Source organism: Crocodylus porosus, unplaced genomic scaffold (genome assembly GCF_001723895.1).
Source record: "Crocodylus porosus isolate Cpor-Errol unplaced genomic scaffold, CroPor_comp1, whole genome shotgun sequence".
Classification (NCBI taxonomy): domain Eukaryota; kingdom Metazoa; phylum Chordata; order Crocodylia; family Crocodylidae; genus Crocodylus; species Crocodylus porosus.
In genome coordinates, this window is record NW_017728951.1 from 20,095,578 (window position 1) to 20,116,547 (window position 20,970).

General features: G+C 41.4%; 1 protein-coding gene across 1 annotated transcript in view; it reads right to left on the reverse strand.

Moving 5' to 3' along the window:
- Positions 1–20,970, reverse strand: part of SHOC2 (SHOC2, leucine rich repeat scaffold protein) — a 49,478-nt gene that overhangs the window by 2,908 nt on the left and 25,600 nt on the right. The window contains exons 3-7 of the mRNA XM_019556166.1: positions 12,194–12,324; positions 6,250–6,438; positions 4,114–4,236; positions 1,880–2,017; positions 1,249–1,366 (exon numbers count right to left, since the gene is read on the reverse strand). Of these exons, the coding sequence (XP_019411711.1) occupies positions 1,249–1,366; positions 1,880–2,017; positions 4,114–4,236; positions 6,250–6,438; positions 12,194–12,324 (699 nt within the window). The remainder of the gene's footprint in view (positions 1–1,248; positions 1,367–1,879; positions 2,018–4,113; positions 4,237–6,249; positions 6,439–12,193; positions 12,325–20,970) is intronic.

Genomic DNA, 20,970 nt, shown 5'->3' on the forward strand with positions numbered 1-20,970 from the left:
AATTATTCATGTCGACTTCTGGTCTCAGATGCAGCAACCTTCCCACCCATCTGTACCCCAGTAAGAGCCAGGGCTGGCTTGCTTCTCTGCAGCAATGGGCAGATAGATCAACCCAGTGGTGCTCAACCTTTTGGCCCTGTGAGCCAGATGAGTAGCAAGGGGCTGGCCAGCAGACTGGATCAGCTCTGCGCTGGTTCCTGTACACGCAGGTCAGGCCCTGCGCCACTGTGCAAACCTACGCCCCCACAGATCTGGAAACTGGGCAGCAACCCACTCCCCCCCCGCAAATTTTTGGACCTGTAGGCAGCCCCAAAGGCTGGATGAGATGGCACTGGGAGACTGGGTTTGCCCACAGCCCCATGTTCTATACCACTGTAGTGGAAACTGCCCTGACTTTAAAACCTTAACAAAACAGGTTTACAGCTACAGTGCTTTCACTTCCAATTAAAGTGGATGGATGGAACAGTTACAGAGGCTCAGCTCTGAAGTGGAATAATTTTAAAATGCTATTTATCCACACTCACAGAGGAAGGCAGAAGGCAAGGCAGGGTGGCCCCCTTCAGGACTAACTGCTTCAGAGAGCCATGCACTGTCGCAGACAACAATCTACTTTATCAGGTGCTAACACAGAGAAACATATTACTCCACTTTGGTTTTCCTCTGTAAACTGTTCATATACAGAATAACTAAAATCAGCAAAAAACAGACGATTTCCTTTACTGTAGTTTTACGAAACAGTTACGAGAAAACACGTTGCAGTGCTCTTCCCGAGACAGGAGTTCTTCTGGTGATAAGTTTTTCATGTGGAGAAACTTGGAAATGTTTCTTCTAGCATCTCTAAACCAATAACTGTGAATGCCAGAAAGGATATCAAATAGGGATAGGTCACTCTAGCAATAAATGGTTCAATGCTCTCTCTCTCTACAGCATTGATTTCTGCCACTGTCAGAGACAAAATAATACTGAGCTAGATGGACCACTGGCCTGACCCAGTATGGCACTTATGTGCTTTGTGGACATACGAGATGCATATCATATGGTCCCTCTCAGGGCTCTAGGGCAGGGCACCTTTTAGGAACAGCAAGCTAAATTAATGGGCTTTGGTCCAAAGGCAGGCCACCTACATCCCATCTTCACAGGTTGGATGAAATAAGTTGGTGGGCCACACAGGCTGCAGGCCAGAGGTTGCCTCCACCTGGCAACTGTTGCTTTATCATACTGTATGTGAAAGCAGAAACAGCATCTTACCAATTTCTTCAGGAAGGTGTGTAAGAAGATTCTCTCCAAGCCCAAGATGCGTCAGATTGGTAAGGTGACCAATTCCTCTTGGAAGGGTGGTCAACTGATTATTAGTCAAAACTAGTTTCTGGAGGGGAAGTTTTTAAAAATACTCAATTAATACTACATACTTTCAGACAGACAGAGAAAAATCAGAAAATCTAGCTGGTAAACCAACAGCTTGCAGAAGCTAGTGCCTTCTGTAACCAACAGCTAACAGAAGAGGGAGCAATCCCTAGGTCTTTACAGAGTTCAATATTTCTGTTGAATGTTATTAAATATAGCAGTAAATTTATACTTTTAGACCTACATTTCATCAAAGAAATGTAACAGCTTTTTATAAACATTACTGAAATCTTGAGCTATTCCAGTAATGACTTTGTTATTTTATTCCATGTTACATGGTCTAACTGGATCACAAAATTAACCAGGATGACGGAAACGGCGGGAAGAGTCCTGATAACTGATTACCTACACTAATCTGAATTCCTTCCTTAACCTTTCCTAGGAGTGATGAGTACAATCAGTTTAAGTAAGAACTTTCAAATTGGCTTGGTGTAAATGAAAGGGTTATACAATACATCTCAACTCATTGCTTTACCTGCAGATCCTTAAGGTAAGCTATTTCATTTGGCAAGGATTCCAGTTTGTTCTCCTCTAGATCCAATTCTCGCAGTTTCCGCAGATTTCCAATGCCATGGGGAAGTTTCCTTAGAAGATTGTTTGACAAGATAAGAACCTTAAGAAAAAAATATGTTTTCAGTAATATAATAAGCAAACAATAAAACTCTCTCTTTACACTTCGGAACTACATGGTATTCAGTGCAAAAAACTGGCACATGCTAAAACAGTGGGAGTAAAAAATAAGGAAACAAAAATCAGTAATTAAAACAATATTCTACAAAGTTAAATTACTGAAATTTAAATTGACAAGAACAGATTGCAGTTCAATGGAATTACCTGTAATCTTGTGCATTTTTCAGGAAAGATAAAAACAGAACAGAGCTAACAAGTGAAGAAAACCAGACCTACTACAAACTTCCTTTTCTTTCCCTGCCCCACTGTCCTCTTTCTTGTTGTCCCCTCTGCTTTCCATACCCTCCCTAATCTACCAAGCTCACGCCCTCCTTAAGTCCATCCACGAGCGGATTTTGAAAAGGGAACCCTGAAACCTTGTATAATGAAGTGCTTGGGAATTCTCTACACACATGCACTCATCTCTCAAGTGATCATTCATCAGTCCCCTTTCCTAGTCATCCTGGGGTTGCCACCACCTTCTATTTGTTCTCATTTCAGTTAGATGAAGTTCCTCTGGGCTAAAAAATCCGTCTTTGCCTATGCTTTCAAGTACCAGGGTCACTTATGATGCTGCATAAATAATTATATTATTCACAATTTGCACTAATACACCACCTTTCACCAGGGGAGCTAATAGAACCCTAAAAGCAATTCAGCCTCATTACCATGAGGCAGGTAATTATGACATTTTACTAATGAGCAAACTGACATGCAATGTTTAATTTTTAGTAGCTCCAAATGTCCACAACACCATGTTAATTCAGTTTGATCTGCAGATCCTCAGAGCCCAGTGATCTAATCCCCAAGGAGCCCTCTGTTTTGCACTGCTGCAGAAACCTTCAGTTTTTGCATTAAAAACACTGCATAAACAACTCTTTGTACCCACATCTTTATTTTAAGGGAAAATAAAGCTAATGGGCTTGCAAGATCTCTGGCTTGAGTAGCATGACATTTCATTGTCCATTTTCCAGAAGTTGCTGATTTTGATATTATAAACAGAAAGATTCTTGAGCAAAAGAGAACTGGATCATTGAGCACACCCTACTTATATAAAATTTTAACCTCCCCCCAAACTATAGAAAATTGTCAGCTGATTGGAAGAAAAGTTACAGCACAAACAGTTATACTGGAGCAGCTTTAAACTTTAAGTGTGGCGTTTATTTATTGGCACTATCAACAGATTCTTTTCAGCGACCTGCTGACGGTTTCAAAGTTCCCTTAATGTGCAGAACTACTTGCTCAAATGCCCTTCTGTCCCTTTCAGGAAGTTAAGCCCATCTGTCTTTGCTCACCCTTACAGGGTTCCATCTGAGTGGGCGCGTCTACACATTCATTAATGCACCATAGTTGTTATGCATTAAGTTTACTACTTGGCTAACCAAGTACTAAATCAATGTGCAGCAACTCATGCTATTGTGCAGTAGTGCCAGCGCATGGGATTTTAGTGATGCTTACTTCATAGTAGCCTAATACTACTGCACAGTGGCGTGTTAGCATGGTTTTTGCCCAGCACACCACTGCAAAGTGTTATTAGGCTACTGAGCAGTTGGCGCCTGGTGTAGACGTGCCCAGTAAGAACAAAAGAGAAGGCTCATCTTAGTTCCTGGCATCTGTCTACATAATTTCCTGCCCAAAGAAGGTCCAAGAGAATCCCAAGTGCCCACCTTTATGGTTAACGCTTGGTCCATATGGTTAAGGTTTATCCCTTCGTTGGATTTTTTGGCTTCCTTTACTTCTATGCCAAAGCTTCTGAGCACTGAACCTAGTTTGATTTCATTTTATTTTCCATAACACTATACATACGGTTGGGAGGCATTTCTTTTTCAAAGCAAATAATACATGAGATGCATACACACAGCATTCAAGAGCACCAGACTCCAAAAAGGTTATTCAAGTAAGACCTAAGCATCTGAAATGCATACATACTTCTTTACATTTTTTTCATGGATTACCCAAAATAACATCACTTAAATCAGAAACAGAGAAAATTATTATTATCTGCAGATTTGGTTACTCAGATATTCACTATGTTCTCACCTCAAGGGAAACCAACCCAGAGACATCCTCAGGAATTTTTGAGAGCTGATTAGTGGCTAAGTTCAGGTCTACCATACTAATCCAAGTTCCAAAGTCCAAAGGAAGAGAAGTTAGCTGATTGTCCTACGATTGAAGACATGAAACATTTAGATTTTGCATTTGAAAAGCAGCCAGCTTGGAGAATTAATTAAAATGGAGCACTTACTTTAAATTAAAAAAATATATATATTTATTTTTACTTAAAATCTACAGAGAAAAACTTTGATAAATATTGGAACATTTAAAGAAGAATTCCAAAAATGCGATGAGCACCATACAATCTTGAGACAGAGCTTTCTTTGTGTTACCAATGTGACAAATGGAAAGAAGGGCAGTCTAGAAGGGCAAGAACTCTTGACATTTCAGTTGTCGCAGTTGTCTGACACCTTACTTTCTTCGAGAGTGTGTATACTTGGGTCCAATATGAACACTTTGGGCATGAATACCTGCCTTAAGGGGGAGCTGGAAGAGAACAAAACAAAACTGACCCATATTGGGCACCAATGCTATTAATGACTCAGCAAAGTCAAGTACGCTTACATTGCTTTCTAAGAATCAGTGTTATTTATGGTTCAAGGCCTATGACCGGCAGCTGGAACACCAGGACCAGTCAGGAACTGAACCCGTGTTATAAAAACTCTACACCTGGTGTTTGCAAACAACAGGTGCACCAGAACTGCTGATGCAGTACAACCATTGGGAATGAATCACAATCTCGAGTTACCCAGACTGCCTGAAATACAATTCGGTCTAAGCCACTGGATAGCGGGAATTCAAACTAACCAGTAGCCAGGCTGCTCAAACTATTGGTAAACAAATTAAAGACTGCCCGGTACCTTTACGGAAGAATAATTATCTACGTTAGAGACCCACAAACATTTTGCTAAGTGTTTAAACCTGAGAACAGCCAATCTTAACTGCAGCTTCCACATAGCCTGATACTCTCTCCCCCCATGTGTATTTTCTGAAATAATTTTAAAAATGCAGATCAATTCAGTCTTCCACAGAAAATGTTTCTCCTTTCGTCTCATTCTCCTGCACTGCAACTACAAACAGAACACCCTTTCCAAGGTAACACATCAAGACACCAACTTTAATGATTCAGTTATCCTCAAGATACCATTTTATCTGAAGTCGACACGAATTTAAGCTAATAAAAACGGATCCAATATCTAAAGAAGAGTTATAGAGTATTGGTAATAATATTAAAGCTTCTAAAACACATTCTAGTAGTCATTGCCTCCGACCTTTAATGTTGCACTTCCATTTAAGCTTGTATTTCAGTCCGCAAGCTCTTTGAAGAAAAGACATTTTGAAAGCTCCTATCTTTTCAATGCTGTCCAACTAGGAATAAATAACTTGCATCATCTATCAACAAATGCGTTTTTTAAAATTACATCAAGAAATTGTTTGTCATGTCTAAGAAACATTGTTATGTCTGGCTGTACTTGGTCATACGTTAAACCAACCCAACTGCTTCAGTGTTATTCAACTGTTCATACAGTCTATTTTCTGCATGTGTAACCTGTCTAGCAGTCTAGAAACAAAAATATGTCCTTAAATCAAACACATACAGCACCTAGCACAGTACACAGAAGGGGCAAAGTACTCCTATCTGTGCTCACTAGCTATATTCCCCACAACACAATCCCAATTTAGATCATTGTACAGAAAGCCCACACTTATACAAAACCAAAAAGCCAATAATACTGGTAAATTCCATAATTTTCTATTTCACTGAAATGAACTATTGCCTTGTAGTAGTCCAAGACTCAAATGCGTGTGCTTGGAAATATGAATCCACAACTAATTTAATGCACAATGATTTTCATTTAACAAACTGAAGTCGAAGCTGAAGTTAGCAGCAGAAAAAGGTTTAAAAAATAAAAAACATTTTACTTTCAATAATCTCGGCTTTTTTCTTTTAAAGTCAGTAAAATATTTGGTAAAGGATTTGTGCCTGCAATATGCGACGAAGGCAAAGGTGCCTTTCTTTGGGTCTTATATGTCTTCTGTTCTTTACATAGTTGGAGTTCACAGAAATCAATTCAATCCTCTGCTCTGGATTTTAAAAACATTAGCATGACAGTGCCTCACCTTCATGTTCAGCTTGCTTAACACTTTCGCTCTAGAGAAAATTCCAAAGGGGATTTTATTGATGCGGTTGTGTTCCATGTTGAGAGAGTAGATTGTAGAGAACTGTGATGGACCACCCACGGGGTACGACTGGAAGCAATTCCTGGCTAGTGTTAAACTAGTCATCTTCACAAGACTGGATAAAAGTCCCTGTAGAGAAGGAACACATGCACCCATTCAGCACATCTATTTATTCGAGTTGAGGACTTTACATTTAGTTGAACATGCATCCTTTCTTTCCCCACCGAGTCACTTTAAGAAACTTCCCCCACCGCACCCCAAAAATAGAAGTGCTGTAATATTAGCTAGTCTTAAATTCAGTAAAAGCCCACCCAACTAATTTCTCTCCCAATCTCTAGTGTTACCTTTATTTCTCTGCTCCCACACACAGGGCACATCTAAACAAGACGCTTAATGCGCAGAAGACAAATTCTACTGCGCATTAGTGCAGCTGGCAAAAACCATGCTAAAGTGCAGCAGGATTTAGTCTAATGAGCATTAATATCACTTTAAAAGCATGCTTTTGTGCTAATGCGCGGTAGCGCTGATTACAGCACATTAACTTAGTACCTATTGTTACTAAAAAAAACCCAGGTCCTAAATTACTCCCTGTAGTATTACAGGTACCACAACACTAACACCTGTAGTATTACAGGTACCAAACTAAACTTAATGCGCAGTAACGCTGTTATTACAGGTGCTAAACCAAATGTGCCATAATTACAGCACATTAATGAACATGTTGACATGCCCACATTGTACCAGTATACAAGAGGGCAACATACCAGCATTTGGAAACACAGCTATTATTTTTCTTTCCAAATACTACTTCTGAAAAAAAGTAATGGTTTTATAACCTGTTGCTCAGCCTTCAGCAAACACTGATAGCTCTGTCTAAAGCAATCCAGAGAGCAGACAGCTGTTACTAGAAAGCTCAGCCAAAAATACACCATGTCTAACCAGCATTTACTAGATGAAGTGCAGCCTGTATTTCTGAACTGCGACAAGCTTCATGGCAATTGTGTAGAAAGTACAAAACTAATGGTGCTAAACTGTTGTATGCAGACTCAAGTAGATGGCAACCAATACACTGCTTTTCAATGTGTTATTATAGTAACACAGATGTATTTAAAAAAAGTCTATTTTATGAATAGACCTGACACAACGTTCAATTCCCTTTACAAACTATTACAACTTCAGCCACTGCAGCCAAGCAAACAAGTATTTTAAAAGCATCTTAAAGTTCAGATAACATATACACTAACCAAAACAGTCCAGAAGACATCACATTCACACACTCACCCACCCACTTACACACCTCTGCCACCTCCCCTGCACCAGCCCCATATCTGCATTTCTCGGAAACAAGGGGGGGGAATCGTATTCCTGCCATAAGTTTAACTATATTTGCCATTTTGTGACAAACAAAGAATAAAGAGATACAAAACAAAAAGCCAGCATTAAACTGGTTGCTAAGCTGCTAGTCAAACCCACTGCTCATCTTCTCATCTGCCTTTCTGGGCTTTCTTGCGTGTAATTAGATTATAAGGCCATCAGACAGAGACCGCAGGTTCTTACCGGGCAGTAAATTGCTAGGTGCGCACAGTTGGCACTACAGAAATAAACAGTGAATGCCATTCTACAGCTGAAATTTCATCTCTGCTTGTTACTATGCCAACCTTAAATTCAGCCCCATTTGCTTAATTATGGCAGGGATTAGACATTTATGAATGATATTACATATCATAAATATTGTAATAGCTAGGATCAGGACAGAAAAGCTGCAGTTTCACAAAAAACTTCAACCTCAAATTCAAATTTCTTCACTTGTGGGTCACAACTACATCACAGCTGCCATAAAATATGCCTCAATGGTCAATGAGCTTTACCCACAAGTGTTTTTCGGCTGCTGGAGAGGATTAAACTGCGACTTCATCTACTGCATGCTGTTGTGAGCCAATAAAACTTGCAGACATTTGAACACACACACACACACACACACACAAAAGACTTATCTCAGTCAAATCACTGCACGATCCCACCCCCCCAACTTAAACAATAGACCTTTACATTGCAGAGATATTAGTCGTATTAAAATCTAATCATTATTTAACAGTCTTCTAGGAGGATATCCTCCTTTTAAGCAAGTTTTATATGGTTGGAGTTCCTGGTTCTGAACTTTGCAATAGTGCTCCGGGGTTGCCCAACACTTAAACCTTATTGTTTCAAACAGACCTTTGCATTTCAAATGCCACTTTTTATATCTATGACTATGCAAAGACATTAACAATAATAATATATATTATCTGGTGCAGTCTAAGAGTTCACAAGTAATTAACAATTAAAATGTTTTTGAAAGGAAAAAGGAAAGCTTAGTTACACATTAGACAGGAACAATGCATTCAATATTTATGGAAACTGTGGGACTTCTTTTCCTAAACCATCCTTTTACGATATAATATTTATTAGCCATTGTGTCATGAGTTCTGGCTACATTTTGCAATTCAGCAATTTTCTCTACAAATAGAGTTTCTTTATACTGTAGCCAAGGATGCTTAATTTTAAATGGATTACATTACCACATGAATACTTGAGCTGCCCCTTTGTACTTATGTATAACTAACTAACTGTCAGATTAACCCCTATGGGTAAAGCAGAACTACGTCTAGGGAGTTTTGTGTTACAAGTAAGCTTACTTTAGAAGACGTAATCAGTTCTTTAGTGAATCACTTTTGTATCTACAGTCACAGGGCAGTTACTTTCATAAGAAGCCTGGGTGGAGTTGCTAAGCTTTGTTCTTAAAAGCAGCCAGGCTACTTTCTCTCAACAGTGAACATAAGTCAGTTTTACCTCAATATTTGTTCAATTCTGTTTCTAGTCAATCATTCCTGAACTTAAGATAATTACTGTGCAGAAAAGCAATTATTGTAGTTGGGTGCTTCTAAAGCTTCCCTAATTTATTTTCAGCTCTTTTGTTGTCTGTAAAGCCTCCCACTTCACTCATCCAATTGAGGTAGATTTTAATTATTTGATACAGGCAATTCAAGAGCAACATGTGGTTCTTTGTAGAACAAGTCCAAAAACTGAAATGACGTGGTGGTAACATTTAGACGAGGCTTTGAAATATAGTAGAATAAATTCAGTTCAGCGTATTCTGAAATCTTAAGCTCCAATCAGTTCTACAAGATGGGAAGGACTTTCCCCTAGAAAACATAAGGGAAAATCCTGAAATCAATTAGGTCTGTGGCAAAGCTCCTTCTGTCTCCAACAGGATTCTCCTATAGTGAAGTATAAATGCGAATTGTAAAATGTGCTGTTTATGCTTGTGCCATCACAGAAAGACTGCCATAACAGGGAAGAGTACCTTTGGGCATTGTCTGCTTAACCTAGCAAGGGGGGTTTTCAACTAGGTTTCACAGGGGAGGGTGGTAATAGAGAAAAAATCCAGGGGTGGAAAAGGACTAGAAGTAGCAACTCAATCCTGGGAAAGGGCCAGAAAGCCAGAAGACAGCAACGAGAGGCAAAAGAGAAACAACTAGGTTAAAATGCAATATATGTCCAATGTATATATACAAATGCAAGAAATATGGGGTGAAAAACCAAAATGAGCCAGAAGTCATAGCCCAGCAAAAAAGAACTATGAACTGATTGGTATCACAGAGACTTGGTGGGACAGCTTTTACGCCTGGAACGTCAATGCTGGGAACTACAATTCATTTTGTAAGAAAAGGGTTGGAAGAAAAAGTGATGGTGTCACCTTGTATGGCAAAAACATACACTTGTTCCCTGGTTCAGAAGGCAAAGACAGCAGATCAAAATATTTGGGTGAAGCTACAAGGTGAAAGATATAGCCACAATATATAATATATTGTTGGGGTTTTATCATAGGCCACCAAGTCAGGATGGAGAGGTGGATAAGGCACTTTTCAAGGAGATGACAAAACAATTCAAAAGTTATAAGATGGTACCGGTAAGAGACTTCAACTTGCTGGACATCTGCTGGAAGAACAAAAGAGCCAGATATATTGTGTGGAGGACAACTTTTTGTTCCAGAAGGTTGAGGATACAACTAGCAAATTGTCTATCTTGGATCATGTCCTTACCAATAGGGAAAAACTGGTGGAAAACAAACATGATGGGAAATTTGGGAGGAAGCAACTGCAATTTGATAGAATTCATGATCCTGAGACAGGGAAAGCACAAGGTCAGCAGGACTAAGATGCCAGGTTTCAAAAAGGCCAAATTCAACCCACACAAGGGGAGTTAATAGACATGGTGCCATGGGAAGAAAGACCGAAGGATAAAGGCACCCAGGACGGCTGGAAGCTTTTAAAAGGGCACAATACTGGAAGCTCAAGAAACTATTCCCACACAATGGAAGCACATGAATGGCAGAAGACTAACGTGGCTTCTAGGATGTCTGTGTTGTATTACAGGTATTTCCCATGCTTCTGGGCTTTGCTGGTTGCCCCATGGTGCCAGAAAAAAATGTTTTCCCCCTCCTATGACAGGGTTTATTCACTCTTTTTTCAACTTCCTCAGGACCACTGGGTGTTGGCAGCAGCCAAGGCTGGGGATACTGACTGGGAAGCACCAAAGCTGCTGCTGATTCTTAAACCCAGAGGTTCCTGGCTAGAGCGTCTTGCCCTTCTGTTCAGGGTCAGACTGATTGCCATATCTGGAATGAGTATGGGCTTTTATGCCATGGTCAGATTTGTAAGGACTGTCGGGGTGTCTGCGTTCCTCTGTACCAGGAGCCACGGCCCTCTTCATTGGATATCTCAGGCTTATTATTTGCAACAGCAGGACACTGGCCACCATCGTCCCCCTGCTTTACCCGAGGCAGTTGAGGGTGTTATGCCATGTGGTTGTGTCAGGGTTTATGCTGTAGTTTTGTTAATAGGTTAAACAATGGATTTGTATAGGATGGTTTGGATATGGATGAATCTGCCTCATATGGGCAGCTGGATTGGATGGCCTCTGAAAGGCCCTTCCAGCCCTACTTTTCTACAAGTCTAAATAGAAGCAATATGCTCTGCCAAGGGAGCAAAGAAAACCCAAACAATAAGCTGCTGATTTTAGAGTGAATTCACAAGTTGAGCGATTCTTACTCACACACTAAGCTTTAATTTAAAAAGTGGCTTCTAAACATTTGCCAGTGCAAAAAGCCATCATCACCATGAAATCCGATGGACTGCTGTCCTGTTATGTCAATCTGAGGCATGGGAAGAGCAAAGGCGCAAACTAGCAGGGCTCTGCAAACCCCAATCTAAGATTGTGCTCTGAATTGCCAATAACAATCTGTATCATAGGGAGAAAAAATGGGATGTTTGTGGGTATTTCAGAGTAGAGAGAGTACTTAAGTTTACTGGAATCAGGCCTCGTCTCTCACCAGCTCCAAACCACATACTGAGCTGAAATGTATTCCTTCTAGAGGGAAATTAGGTGCCAAATCCCTAGGAGCATCATGTTCCCTGCAAAATTGAGTGCGGTGATGGTTAAGGAAACTGGCATATCCTACGACTGGGATGGGGCAGGAGACTAGTTGGATTGGCAGCTACTGGAGAAGCACAAAGCAGAAGAGTTGCTCCTTCCTAGCCCTATGCACAATCCCAGGTCACCAAAGAAATGCTGACGAGTTTTCTTTTTGCCACTGGGTGGTGCGTCGTCAAGAAAGACGTACTGCAGTGGTAAGGTAACACGGGTATAAGACTGCACACGAGCCCGCGTTACGAAGATGCTAAAGACAATTCTTTGCATGCAGAACGAACAGGACATTCTTGCCTGAGCTGAGGCAAGAGACCAAAGTGAGCCTTCGGCACCTTTTCCTCCGCTTTATTCTGACGTCCTGAAACTGAAAAATTCCTGACCACACTCACCCCAACCTGCACCTCGTGCCTCTCACCTCTGGTAAAGTAGAAATGTTGTTGTTCTCCAAATTCAGTTCTTCAAGCTCACTGCATTTTGAAAACGACTTCGGAATTGACGACAGCCTATTGTACCTCAGGCCAAGACGACTTAAACTAGACAGGTTTCCTACAAATGTAAAACAACATTATTAAGACATAATTAGTTCAGTGGTTAAGCTCCAGGTCTGGGAGCTGTGTTGCGTTTCTGATTCATCCGTTGACATGCTAGGCAAGAAATTTAATTTTTCCGTGCCTCCCGCTTCCCATACATCAAATTAGAATACCACGCCCGTAAGAGGGACGGTAAGAGTTCACAGAGCAGTTTTACATGCAACACAAGAGCAATTCTTCTGTAAGTTTTGCGATAGAGAGAGTGAAAAAATCAGCAAGAGCGGTATTTTTTTTTAGTTTCCCCCCCGGTACAAGCAGTCAATAGTTTGGGGGTTCACGGAACATCATGCATAAATAGTTTCAAGAATCGGGTCTATATTTACAGTTAATATTAAGATTTACCATTCAGTATTTGGTACCTATTCATAGCTAATGTTACGTGGTGTTTAGTGTCTGGTATGCTGCCTGTGAGGTAGCTTCTATTGTGATGGCCAAATCTACTTTTTCTTCTTCTATTTAAATAGTGGTGTATAATCTTTTGGCCCTGGGCACTAGATGCATAGCAAGGGGCCCACCTTTGGGCCAGATCAGGCCCTGGGGCTCAGTATCGACCCTCCCTGCCCCACATCCCAGGATTGGGTCTTGAGGACCTGGCACTGCCCCCCCCCAAACCCACCATGGGACTGCGTCCCCGGCAAAGGGGGGCTGACAAAACTGGGTCTGGGGGACAGAGGTAGTGCTGCCCCTTCCTAGCCCTCCACACCAGGACTAGGCCCTGGGGCCCAGGGTCAGCTTTGCCTAGCCCAGTGCACTGGGATCAGGCCTCACACACCTAGAGATATGGCAGCAGGGGAGCAAATTTCCATTCCCCTGCCACCAAATTTCTGCTGCAGACCAGTTCTAGCCCACGGGCTGGAGGTTGTGCACCCTTGTGTTAGATGGCTGTCATCAGGTATTTTCCGTCGTATGTTGTGTCTGCTGCATTGTAGCCAGCAATGTCTCCCGGTTAATCTCTCTTAATTTAGTTGCATAAATGGGATCCCTTTTGGAGTAGGTTAGGTGAAGAAAATGGTTTCTCAGTTTGTTTGAGGTTCTCCAGCATAGTTGTGTTGCATATATGAAGTTGAATGGCTTAGCTAGAAGGCTGCAGATAATGAGTCCTTTGCAGATGTTGTCGTGTTTCTTCACAAGCTTAGAAAGATGTTGCTGTGTAATCTGGCAGCTTTTTTCCCCTTAAAGAGTGTGCATTTCCACTTGAATTGCCAGATTTCAGTATTTTACACATTTGGTAGTGTTGGAATGACACAATAGTCATGATGGTGCAGGAATAATCCAAGAGGCAACTAACTCTTGCACCATCACAGTTTAAAACATCACTCTGACACTACCAAACTATAACTCACTCTCTCTCTCTCTCTCTCTGATAACTGGGGATACTGAACTAAACTAAAATGATGTACACACTTCCTAAAAATAACTGCATTAGGACTGGCATGATAAACAGATGTACGTCTGGGACCTGGAAGTTATATGCTTCCACGTATTCAGTGGAAAAAATACGCAAGTAATCAGGTGCAAGAAAACATACTTAAGTCATGCCTGGAGAGGCAAATGGGGTCTAAAAATTCCCAGCCATTGGGTACTTTAGTCTCCCAATAAGAAAAGCTGGGTAACACAAGGGACTTTGAGCTTCTACTTCTGATCAACCCAATTTTTAGTGCTAAGGCATTGGGGTAAGATCAAATTTTGTTATTTATTATACCTTTCTATTTGTTTTTCATATCCCTGTCTGCCCTCAGCATATGGTTACTGATTATTATGAAATCCCTTGTTTTCACAATAAGTCTTTTTGCTATTTCTTATAGCTTGTTGTTAATGGTAAGTGTGATTTTCAGAGCACTTGACCTCATAGGTGGGCTTTTCCTACTGGGAAGAGGACCTATAATTTTATTGCACAGGCTGGAGTAAAGGTGGGATTCTGTAACTTGGCAAAAGTCAATGCAAAAGGTCAGGAAGCAGTGGCTGTTCAGCTGGTCAAACATTTATAGTTTTTAACATCCTCCTCAGATTTCTTTTTTTTTTCTGAACATGTGTCCACTTTTTTTCTTAAACATATTGAAGTAGTACATTAAAAATGTTCTTTAATAGAAGCTAGTTTTAAAAAAGACCTAAACTGGCACTACATATATCTTACGTGCATAAGAGGTGTTGATTAATGTTATGCAGATTCTGTTCCAAATTAAATTAATAGTTATAGCTGCCTATCATAGTCTTAAGACCCACTAAGCTATGCGTTTATTTTCTTTGTAAATAAATGTTTGACCCACATGCCTAGGTAGTACATTTTAACTACATTTATAGGAAGCCGCATGTAAGACGAATACCGCGGCAGAGGATATTAAGATGATCAAGGTTCAACTCTCCAGGAATGCATTAAAGCACAGGTTTTAAATTGCCCTTCGCAGAGCTGAGAAAGCCTTTAAAGTCTAGTCTGTAAGGAAACAACAGGCAAACATCACACAAAATATAAGACATCAATCACTTTTTCTTCATTGATCAAACCTTTAGCTTTTGATGGATTCTGAGCCCAAGTCCATTAGGCACTTCAGCACAGACTAGAATACAAAGTAGCAGAACGAAGGATACACGGTGCCGACTGTTGCTTAGCAATATAAATGTAGTTATGCCAGTAACAAGACTGTTAATACAGGGTGCATGTGTGTCTGTTCACAGGAGCAATGTGATACTGAGAGCACAAAGGAATGTCAAAGCAGTTCCTGCCAGAGGGGCAAAATTTCACCATTATTTCCTAGTAAATAATAATATATATTAGAAAACCCTTTAATAAAGAATCACCAGACAGTGTAAAAGTAGAACGTCCCAAGCCACCTCCCCCCAAGTCTCATCTTTGCTTCTTTCCCTGTAATCTGTCTTCCTAGGGAAACGCACAAGCAAGTGAAGGCAGCAAGTAAAAAAATCCAGCAGAACGCAGCAGGCCCAATACCTGTTCTGACTGTACGGCATCGCCATGCAAAGGTATTTCTGACTCTAACAATATAGTCACTAGTTCAGGCTCATTAACTATAAAACGTAGTCGTTCTGCCAAGGAACACATGATTGGAAAGGATTTTCTAAGACGAGTCTGGTCCCCTGCTGCTACAGACAACTGCATCATTACAGCCCTCTTCACAACCACTTTTAAGATGGCAGTTACACTTTTTTGCTCCACTGCTCTTACCGGGAGGCTGTTCCAGACCCTTACTGCTGTAATAGTTGTGAACTTTCTTCAATTTTCTTAAATGTATTCACATGCGTTTGTGCCAACACTGTCCATTCACTTAAATAGTTCTTCTAGCTCTCGGACTGCATTTTGCTAAAAACTGAAGGCACCTATACACATGCAGAGAGGCTGCTCTGATGCACTGTAATTACAGCGCTGGAGCAGACCTCACTGAGTCTGCTGGACTGTGGGAACTACTGTGCTCCAGCAGACTCCAGCATCATGTGCATCAGCGTCCCTGTGCTGAAAAGTGGCGGCGGCGGTGCTTTCACTAAAGCTCATTCAACAACCTTTAGTGAAAGTTCCTCCAAGGCCATTTTTTAGCACAGAAACACTGATACATGCGACACTCCAGGCACTTTAATTGGAGCAGCTCTCAGAGCCCCCTCAAGAGCACGTCTGTAACTGCCCTAAATGAACAAAGCTCTTTCAGTCTCAAACACAGGACCGTCATTCCCTTGATCATCCACTAGGATTTCATCTTTCTTAAATGTGGGTGAACAGAAATGTATACAAGTGAGATCCCACCAATGCCTTTTACCACATCACTATCACTTCTCTCTCTATCCTGGAAACAACTCACCTGGAAATGTATTTGCCACTTGTACTGCCCAATAATATTAGCTGTTCATACTAATCCTGTGATCAAACTAGCATATCCATATCACACTCATTTCCAAGAGATAAAACTACCCGCTTGTAGCAGAAACTGCTATTAGTCCCGAAGGGAATTCCTTGCATGCTGTATTACTAAATTTCATCTAACGTCTATCATTTCAGTCCTGAAGAACATCCACTTCTGCCTTTACATTATAAGCTTCTGTGGTAATGCCTCCTAATTGTCTCATCAGCAAATTTTATTAGTACATATCCTGCTTTTGTGCTAGCTGTATCAAGAGAAATCCAATGATATTCGTCCCCAAACCAGTCCCTGAGAAACTCCTTTTAGCAGCATTCTCCAGTCCAGTAGTTCCACTTTCAACCCAACCTGTTGTTGTCATCTCCCCTTTAAAAGTCAGTTCCTCTCAATTCTTTGCACTAATCTACTCTTTTCCAAATTAACTAATGATTTCCAACATGGCATGGTATCAACTGCTTTGCTGACATCCAGCTAGATTACATCTGCTACAGTTCCTATGCCAAGCAAAGCAGCTAGGCTTAACAGTCAGATGTGAACATGGTCGTACACATCGTACTATTAGCACATTTTGTCTCGTCTTCCATTTATATAATGGAATTGCATGATAATTAACCATTTATTAATACTTATTCTTTCCTTCAAAATTTGTTCCAACACTCTGCCTACTACTTGGGTCAGACTAACAGACCTGTATTTGTCCCTCCTTCCTGAACACAGAGTACTATATTTACTATTCTTCAGCAATACACAATATGACCCCCAGCTGGACAGATTTATTAGAAGCTTTTCCTACCAGACTTACAGTTTAATGTATCATCTCTTTCAGAACTTGGTGATGGGACCACTCATTCCCTGCCACACAACTGGAGAGCAGTGTGCAATCTGAGTTTTCCTTCCACCTTGGTCTTGGTCATGGGGGTAAAGATGCAATAATCCGTATTACCATCTTAAGGGGAAGTATTCCCCTGCAACAGTCTGACAGTTCTTTGGGTAAACGTGAGAACTTTTATTAGATCAGCTAAATAGTTGGAAAAATTGTTCTTTGCAAGCTTTCAGGCACAAACACCCTTCTTCAAGCACAGGGAGAGTCTGCTGGTGTTGTGTGAGCTTTCCTGGGTGGAATGGAAGGCAACATGCAAAAAGCAGGTCTGTGAAAAGGTAAATGTGCAGCAGTGAGGATCAGAGGGAATGGGAGATGATAAGTTTGAGACAGGCAGATGGGGCGGAGGGAAAGGAGAATGCTGACCTGGCAACAAAATATAGCTGGTTAAAAGCAGACAGGTTACCTGGGGTTATCAGATGGCAGGCAGGTTATAATGTGCCATTAAATCCAATGTCTATATTTAGTTTGCCTCCTTATGTCCTTAAACCAATATGGTTACACCCAACAACCCTCTGCAACAGTCTGTTACTTTCAGTCCCAGGAGACAAATAAACTTAAAGGTCACAATTTAATTGCCATCCCCCCCTGCTCCTTTGCTTCTTATTTCTAAAATAAATTCAGAAGCAGAGCTACTGGAGTGAAAAGGCTGGATTTTCAGAGAAGCTAAGTGTGCACAGCTTTCCCTAAAGCCAGCTGGATCCCTGGGTTCCAAAGTAAGCTACACTACTTCTCACAGAGGAGCACATGTAATCAATACAAGGACTATACATGGAAAAACATGAAAAAATTCTACATGTGACACTAAAGTTATGTTACTGTAAGCAGAACTTTATTTTTAAATATATATTTTTTTTATTGAGGACCATCGCAGGCAGCTCAAGGCCTATACAGACTAAATATTTACTGGCTTTACGAGCTGTAAAAAAAAATAGTAGACAAATGCAAATCCCTAAACCAGAACACCTTCATCCAATCAATCCAGTGGAGATTTGAGTTAATTACATCTGTGCACATGCATCTGACAGTAGCTATTTGGTAAAGGCAAATAAGCTATTACTTGCTTCCCTAATGCCTGCTGACAGTGCAATGAGAGAGCTGCCTATGTGCGAGTTACTCTGGAATAGCCATAAACATGCCTGGTCCTGCTCCTACTGTAATTTATGTTGGGTTTATGTACTAATGTACATTACATCAGGGTATAACTTCATATACCCATGCAAGTAGTTAAAGAAACACTGGTTGCTGTTTTCTGATGATCCTCAAAAGGAGGAAAGGGCTAGAAGGCCTGCAGAAATGCAAGCCTGTACAAATACTGTATTTACTCAAATATAAGATGAGGCTTTTCTCTCCCGCAAGCAGCACGAGGGGAAAAAACTTCTCACCTTACATTCACATACAAAAAAGCCTCATTAAATACACTGTCTACCATTACACTGCTGCCAAAGCAGCATGTGCTCCCTAATGGAAACCAACTATGAAGCTGATTAAATGCAGCCATAATTAAGTATGACTAAATCACATTGAAGGAACCTACTACAAAGATAGGTTTTGGGCAGCCCACCTGAGTAAGACACATGGTAGTGCCCAACGCACTCAGTCCCCCATAGCACTGACTCTTTCCCAAGTCATGGTGAGCCACTAGACCGAATATATTTTGATTTTCTATTCACTCCCACAGCTGAGCTGTGCCTTTCTTTTCCATTTCCAAGGATTCCCGTTTCTTCACCAGCTTTAAATGTATGGCAAACATTATCATGAGGGGCCCCAAACAGTTCATCTAGAATCCCTCTGTTACCCTGCTCTCAGTCTGAAGCATATGAATAGTGTGACCCCCCCACTCTCAGCTGGACCAGGCTGCCCTGTGCCTCATCTCATATAAGTTTTTGGAGCATCCCAGAGTCTGTGACAAGAACACCTGGTTCCAGTCATGAGTGGGGGAATAATTAGTACATGGATCCTTTGTGGGACTTATCTAAAGTATACAAACATACTGAGCAGTGCTAAGCTATGGGTTTGCCATGGTTTGAAATGCTGTCAGCTTTGCTGGAGCCCAGCCCAATGACTGATAAGGTAAATAATGAGGGGCCGCAGGGGGAAGAAGTTGGGGGGTACCTGATTTCCCCACCTGATTCCATGAGATTTATTCTCCCTGCGATAGCAATGGGAAGGGGTCAAATTCAAGGCAAACCTCCAATAATCAGATTCTACACCTGGAAAATTATAACATTTTCCGATTTCCCATATGTCAAATCTAATTACTGGGGGCATCATCTTATATTACCAATATGCAGGATGGCTACTTTATGTAGTTCTCCAGTTACTGATACATCATCTGATCCTGCTTGGGAAAGGAGGAACAAAACCTGGCCTACTGAGAATATTTCAAAACACTAGAGGCATGGACTAGCACTCTGAGCAGCAAGAGCTGGGAACTCCTAAATGCAACTTTTAATTCTACCACCGACTCCCTGCAACAAATGCACAGACTTCCTCATCAACCTGCTTGCCTCCTTCCATCTGTTAGTATAAGCCAGTGGGAGCTAACCTTTTTGGTAGGTGCGCAACAAATTAGCCCTACACCGTCCCAAAGCACCACCCCAATCCCCATCCCCTTCCCAATCTGCTACTCTGTTTTCTGTGCCATCTTATGCTCCCTATGTGATCTGCTGCTCTGGTTTCTGCTCCCAGACCTATCTGCCACTGGGCTGCCTATCCTTTCCCTGGTTTGCCACATGTTACACACAGAGGTTCCCTGTGCCACTTGTGGCGAGTGTGTCACAGGCTGCCAACCCTCACTAAGTTGCTTGAGATTCTTAAATGAAGGGTATGGCAGAAGTGCAAAGTATATCATTAAATGGGAAAGAGTCACTCTGCACTATGCAGCTTAACGCACTAATGCAATGAAAGCACTCAGACCCACTTAAAAGTCTGTTCACTAGAACCAAGTCATTTTGCTAAATAATTGCATTAAAATGCAAAGCTCTTCCTGTTTGCAAGGGCCCATCTCTCCTCCCATTTCAAGGTTTTTATCTAAAATAATATACATTTGCTGCACACTATGGTCTGTATCACAAAAAGCCCTATATTAAACAAATATAGTTGGAATCACACCTTATATTCTGCAATTATTAAAGATACTTTATTTTCAATTCTGATTTGATTCAACTTACCATAAGGAGTTGCATTAGAAGACACATCATATAGTTCACCAACAGATCTTTTTCTACAAAGTGTTTATCTTCTTTGCACATATTAAACGGCACCAGATGCCATCTTTAACAGGCAGGAAACCAGAAGCACATATCAAACTGTTTGGTATTTTTCAAAAAACAAAAAGAATACTGCCATCAGCTTAATATGGCATCTTGACTTTATTCATTAGAAAGAACTGAGAGATGGCACCATGTGAGATAGGTATCAAACAGGTTCACAGAGATACTATGTACCACAACTGATTACAAAAGCAGATAGGATCTAAGGCAGGGGTGGGCAAAATATGGCCTGGGGCCCGATCCAGCCTGCCAAGGGATTTTTGTCCAGCCTGCAGTGGGTCCCCTGGTTGTGCCCAGGCCCGGTACAGGGGGCAGTACAAGGGCCACTCATTTTCTAGAAGCCCTGGTGGCAACAGCTCCTTCCAGCTGCTGCCACAGCCGGACCCAGCCCCACTGCCCAGGCACCCTGGCTGGCCCACCCCAGGCACAGGTAGGGTGCGCAGCCAAGCAGATGGGATGGGGCTGCAGGTGGAGGGGGAACAGGACAGGTGAGTGAGACTGGGATCAGGAGGCAGGACTGCAGGGTAGTGACAGCATGGGGCTGGGCCAGGGCAGAAATGCAGTCTGCTGCCCACATGCCTCTGCAA